We start from the raw sequence: 6,659 nt of genomic DNA, 5'->3' as shown, positions 1-6,659 counted from the left end.
ATTAATAGAGATAGCGATTTCTCTTAAGTATGTCGTGCTATTTTTCAAACACGCTTCGTACAATATCGAGATAAATTTTATCAGCATTTTTTCTCTCATTAAATAAATGTTACAACGTGTCAGAGAGAAAAAGGGGGGATTGTATCATTTGTTTTATCAAAATCATCGCACAACGAAATATTATGGTACAAAATATTCCAAGTACCACACTTGAGTGAATCACCGCTAACACGATAATAATATTTAACACAACGCGAAGACAGTTATCTTCGGAAGTTATTTCCTCCTTTTGCTTGTTTTAAAATATCTGTTCTTCTATAAATTCATTTCTTTATCCAAAACAATTGAATGAGAGTTAGACTCGCGCTTATTTTTCGATTGTCAAAAATCATCAAAGTTATTAGGAGAAAAATATTTTATAACAAAAGGTAACGTGATTTGAATTTAATTAAAATTTCGGATTTTTCTTAATAATTTTGACGATTTTTCGAAGTCGACAAACGTATTCCAACTATCGTCTAATCACTTATTTAATTGTTTTGGAGAAATAAATTTACATAAACACAGACATCCTAAAATGCAATAAAATAATATAATTGTGGTACATACATACATATATACAGAATAATTCTTAATATGAATACTTCAGCATGACTCTAGTATGTAAAACGAGAACAAATGTTACATAATGATAGATTGTTTAAGTTTTTTCCAAATTATAATAAATTATTTAAAAAATGTTCCAAGTATCGGAATATATCTTCGTTAATTTGTTAAAAATGAAAAAAAAAAGATTTAAACGATCTATATTCATACGATACTTTTTTTCTTGTTTCTGCACTCATTGTCTGAAGTATGGACTATATTATTAAGAATCGTTCTGTAAATTATACACTTAAATCGTGAATCCTTAGATATATTACGATCTCTTTGAGCGTCGCGTTAAATCACTTGGAACACGCACGGTGAATACGCATGAGTTTCTTAGTTGGCTTCATATTTACGCAAATATCTCCGAAAAGTCAACATATATATAATAATTTATTCATTATATTACAATAAATCGTTCTACATAATGGAGAAGAGAGCGATTGTTACACACCGAATTTCGACAACTCGGCAGGAAGGAGTGGCGTGGTGAAACTTCCCCGCCGATCCCAACGACAACGAGGCTTGCTCGTCAACGATCGCCAAAGATAGCGACGAGATAGCGTATCACTGATATGCACGAGGGAGAGGGCTTTGGATTTAATTACAGTCGCTTAAGTACACGTGTTCCGCGTACACGGGCGGTGGAACCCCTACGGATGGGGCCACTAGGAGGCCGAGGTATACCAGCCGTTCGTCGTCGATTTGTTGCTCGGATGGTAGATGTGGAAGCCGGCGCTACTGGCTGGATGATGGTAGAACTGCGATTGTTCCGTCAGGCCTGCCGAGGCATACGCCGCTGCGGCGTCTAAGGCACTCGGATGGACAGTAGCCGAGTACACCTGAGGTTTTAAGGGTAACGGCTGGGCCGGTTCATATTGATGCCGAAGAACGGGATCCGTGTACGCCGACGAGCCTTCGTAACTACTTATCACGTTCACGGGATGCAACTGCTGTTGCTGTTGCTGCTGCTGCTTGTCTCGTGGCGAGACCGACGACGGCGGCGTCATCGCCGAATGATAGTCCACCGAGTAGCCAGCCGCGGTAGCAGACGTGTACGATGAAACTAGACTGGTGAAAGCGTCGGCGCAGCTGGTGCCGTTCGATCCTTTTTGATTGTGAGCGGTGAGCACAAATTGGTGCTCGCCGTAGGTGCTGGAACCTTCCGAGCCTGGCGGCGTGGGCAGAGGTCCATTAGGAGCGGTTTCGCCCGGGTAATAGATACCGGCCGATGTAGGAGCGCGCGCACCACCGCTTGATGTGATTCCGTGTACATTGGCACGTATCACACTCTCTCGATTGGCAGCGTAAAGTTGCCTAAGGAGCGCCGAGGCAGGTAAAGGAGCGGTGGCGGACTGTTGCGGACTCAGGTGTCCCAGATGATGATGCGCGCCGATCCACTGTATCGTACTCCGCTGCTGCTGCTGTTTCAGTAACGCGTCCGTGCTAAAATCTGTCGGCTGATGAAGCGCTGCCGGCGAGTTCGATTTATTTAGCGAGCTCCCCGGGAGGTGTTTCGACATAGCCTGCTCCAGATCCTTCACTGAGGTACCTGTGCTCTCGGCACTGTCCAGTCTGTTGTTCTCGGCGCGACGTGATTTTGGACTGGTTGAACAGAGCGCCTGTTCGGTGGCCGACATCGAATGTGTGGATGTCGCGCTAGGGCTGAGCGCGCGAGTTCTTTCACCATTCGATTCTTTCACCGCGGACTCTTCCTCATCCTCCTCTTCGTTGGAGCTGCTGTCGTCGTCATGAATTTTTCGCTTGTGTCCTCGTAATCTTACTACGAGCGTGCCGAGATTCCCGACCGCCTTCTGCGAATCCTGTTGCAATTGGGCGATATTGTCGTGATGTCGGCTACCTCGCTTCTCACTTTCCGACGCATGGCTCTCCTCCCGTTCCTCAGGTGGCGACCGATGCGATTGCTCCTGATGTTGATTTGTAGGGCCGCCTCGACTACGACCCTCTAAAATCAAAAGTTGCAACGAATATTGCCTCAAGATGGAGGAAGATGAGAATTCTTTTCATAATCGACAAGCTGGGGAAAGTACTTTTTGCTAAATCAAAGAACGTTTTGTACCTCCTCTGTCAGCGTCCGGCGATCCATTCTCTGGATCATTCCCGGCCGTATCTTCCCTCTTGACACCGGTGACACCGTCTTCTAACTGACAGCAGTCCATAATTAAATTTTCATATTCTCGGCCGCTATAAAAAAAAGACAATTAAACACAATAAGGTTTGAAAAGCAAATCCGTTCGTTACTCATTCATTTGATGACTCACCTTATGACATAATTGACGCAAATGATATTTTGCTCCTCAGCATTTTTTGAATTGCACACAACGGTAGCGCATGTCTGTAGCCACGTGTACCCGCCACTCTTGTTCATCAGCCGATAGTAATGCGTCAGCACTTGTCCTTTATTGATCACTAAAATCACAATCACAGCTAAGAATTTTTTCCGATTTATCCGTGAAAACATTAACTGATTAAATTCTCTTATTTTTTTAAGCACTTCATAGCTTTTCGGAAGTACTATATACATAATTAATGTCGAAGCTACCGTTTGTACGATGATGAAGGAACAGAAAGGCATTCCATATATATCGGGAATGCGACTCTTGATCAATGGTTTGTTTGCTTTCAGGTAAATGTTCGATTTTATCTCTGTATAATGCTCTTAGAAGTGACATCCGTAATCTGTCCCACACACACAAAAGATAAGTCGTTCGTTAAATAGTTTTCTAAGTCTTTCGTTAGCTAATCATGATAAGGATCACATCGACAAAATTTTCTGTATAATTATCTTTGACAATAACAATGTGCATTTGTGTCGGGGAATAGCTTGTCGCTGTCCGAGGGATCGAATCGACGAAGACACTATTAGAGTATCACGATGTCGTATATCTTTTTTATAAGAAATCAAATCTTTGTGTGTGTGTGTGTGTGTGTGTGTGTGTGTGTGTGTGTGTTTGTTTGTGTGTGTGTGTAATGAACTTAGAAATCTGTGCATTATCGTATCTCGAAAACACTCAATTAACGAAAGAGCGATTCATTTGTTTTACAGGGGAGTCGCGCGATAAATATATTCATAGCTATACAATTGCGGATAATTAACTGCGCGATTGAATGATTGTCAATGAGAAACGTTATCCCCAACGCCTACGTGGCTAGTAATTTTATGTGAAACGTTCAAATACAAACAGATACGTACTTACTAAATCTGCAAGCGGTCGCGCGCAGTCGAAAAGACCAACGTATTAATACTTTCGTGCTTTTCTCTCTTCCCGGACAGCTTTGACACCCATCGCGCTCTCTTTCACCAAAGTATTTTCCTAGAACAGTAGGAGCAAGAAATTCTGCGTGGCAGATCTATCGGCTTTGTTTGTTGAGGACGTATGTATATGAATAACGTGACGGCTCTATTTTCGTTAATTGTTTCTCGAGTACAGATTGCAGCGAAAAAAAGGAGACAGAGGCATTAAAATGTGTAAAATTTATTTTGCACTGCTTTATACTGATAAAAAAGGCATTAAAACGTTAATTTAATCCTTATTTGCTGATTTTATTTAACGATCCGACACTGTCACGTTCGTTAATCAAAGAAATTTTTCGCAATTAATTTTTGCTTGATGGAAATTTATAGAAAGAGAAAGTTCAAATTATGTTCTCTCGATCCTGTTTACGTATTCCTTTCCCGACTTGTTATTTCTTGCAAATTTTGCAACTCATTTTTCTCCGTAACTATTATTTCTTTCTCTTGTCCGTTTTTTAGTATCCCCTAATATTTAGGTTTCGTAAGTTCCGTTCTTGTTTCTCGTCATATATTCTTTTATTTTAAAATAATTTAATCGACAAATGAAATATTGCTATAGAGAAGCACATCGTCGTAGAAAGAGAGGGAGGGAGGGGAGAGAGGGGGAGAGAGAGAGAGAGAGAGAGAGAGAGAGAGAGAGATTATTAAGATTATCGGCGAAAAATCACCTTTCACGATCGCGATATAGCAACGGATTGCAGTCGCGGTGATGTAATCGAAGCTCGCAAAAATTCGCGCGACGCAACTATTGTTTAAGACAAATTACTTGGGATTCACACGCGCGTACATTCCTTCGAACATTACACAGAAAACATTAGGGAAAGCGAGCGAGGACCCTCTCATGTGTGACTTTGTGCGCGATCGTGCAAACGGTACTCACTCGACTTGACTACTATCGAACGTGGCGAATTATGACCAGTCATACTCACGATCTATGTGAGATTTCCGAAGGCGATTCGCATCCTCGCCGTGGCACAGCGTATAGAGATTCTTCCCCGTCAATTCGTCAGCGGTGTAGTCCAGCAATTCGGACACCCTGAGAAGAACATGAATTACAATGCTTCTATTATAAAGCCGTTTATAGATTCATCTGTTTCAGATCCATTTCCATTTTCATTTCTACCAATGTTGATTAACTTTAATCTCTGTTTAATTTATTGTTTATTTTTTCTAATTCTTAATTATAAATTTAATTTTGCAAAGTATTTAATTACTGTAAAAAAAGAATAATTTTATTTGTAAATTGTGGCTTTTCTTTATGTACGTGTAAATGTATAGTTCGATAGTAGGTCTCAAAATTGTTTACTATAATTGTTGTAATTTTACATGTATGGTAATTTTCCTTCAATGGTTCTCACAAACATCCCAAGCAGAAGAACGAGCCACGATAACGTTAAAATGATATTAAAATGAATCGGAAATGATTGAATAATAATTTTAATGATCATTTTGGAGTCATCCTTCATTATTTTGATATCATAACGACTTGTTATTCTGCTTGGGTTGATTCGATGCAAACGATACTTACTTTGGCTCGCAATGTGCTATCCGAAAGTCGAAGTTGATCCGTGTGACGAACATGTCGGTTTCGAGACGAATTTCATGTACGCTGGGCGGTGGAAGCGCGATAGCTAGTCCGACCATGCCCATCAAAGGCGGCGCAGACTTCCTCGCATGGCTGAATATAAACTGCGGCCTCAAACGGCATAGCAACAGCACAACCTGTACATACGCGCGTGTCAAAAAATATATTATAACAAATGTAAAATTTTCTCGCATATAAATATTAGGATCGTCGTACATTAAATAGCGCCAATTAAAATGTAAAGATAAGTAAATCGAAATTTTATTAGTTTTATCAAGAGCGATTTCGCTTACCCGATAACCAGATGACTTGAAATGACACCCCCTCTTCGTCAGAGTGGATTTCATTCTAACGCAAAATGCTCGGTCGTATCCTTTGTACAGTCCGGTCGCCGACAACGACATTACTGAGGACACTGAGGGTAGATACAAAAAGGAATTGAATCCCCGAAATACACTCGGATATTTGCATCGCATTTTTTAATCCTTTGTGCCTTTTTTAATGATGGAAGTCAGGCGCCAGTTATGGCACTATTATAAAAATCAATATGTTAAAATAATCTTTTGATCCAAAAAGAATAAAATTTAAAAAATCGTTTTCAACTTTCGCAGTTTAAGAGTTAGCGAGCAACGTGTTTTGACACGACGTGACACGAAAATTTACCGTCGGGATTCGCGGTAGAGGACGACCCGTTTTTTTTTCGGTGAGGCTAGACCAGAATTCGACGAGTGCGGGGCCGAGGTGCTTGTCGCCGACGCGAGTCCCAGACCGAGCTGCTCGGCGACCTCAGCATGATCTTGCTGATGGACGTAGTCAAAAACGCTTGATCCCGTCATCTCTACCTAGAATTAAAAACAATGGTTTTCTTCATTGGGATTTATCTCGTGCCGCCAGGTCGATTTCGGCGCGAGATACTTAGGGGTACGCAGGGGATACGTAGGGGTGCGTAGGGGTACGCAGAGTTTCAAGGAAGCCAGGAAAGGTGAACGGGCGGTGCAGCCATGTTTGTGCCAACGTCGGCTTTCCCGTCGGTTTTCCGAATCCCCGAAACACCCTATTGATTGCCCCACGAGCTTCGCAGAGAACCGAGAGGCTAGAGCTACACCGGTC

At 41.6% G+C, this 6,659-nt stretch overlaps 1 protein-coding gene across 1 annotated transcript in view; it reads right to left on the bottom strand.

Annotated features, from left to right (window-relative positions):
* Positions 1-886: 886 nt before the first annotated feature.
* Positions 887-6,659, bottom strand: part of LOC108724019 (protein trachealess) — a 69,469-nt gene continuing 63,696 nt past the window's right edge. The window contains 8 exon segments of the mRNA XM_018450124.1: positions 887-2,614; positions 2,729-2,853; positions 2,931-3,078; positions 4,894-5,000; positions 5,493-5,686; positions 5,843-5,964; positions 6,213-6,244; positions 6,246-6,391. Of these exon segments, the coding sequence (XP_018305626.1) occupies positions 1,317-2,614; positions 2,729-2,853; positions 2,931-3,078; positions 4,894-5,000; positions 5,493-5,686; positions 5,843-5,964; positions 6,213-6,244; positions 6,246-6,391 (2,172 nt within the window). The 3' untranslated portion in view covers positions 887-1,316.

Source organism: Mycetomoellerius zeteki, unplaced genomic scaffold (genome assembly GCF_001594055.1).
Source record: "Mycetomoellerius zeteki isolate Tzet28-1 unplaced genomic scaffold, Tzet1.0 scaffold267, whole genome shotgun sequence".
Taxonomy (NCBI): Eukaryota; Metazoa; Arthropoda; class Insecta; order Hymenoptera; family Formicidae; genus Mycetomoellerius; species Mycetomoellerius zeteki.
The sequence above is the reverse complement of the archived record's forward strand: the minus strand, read 5'-3'. Positions and strand labels throughout refer to the sequence as shown.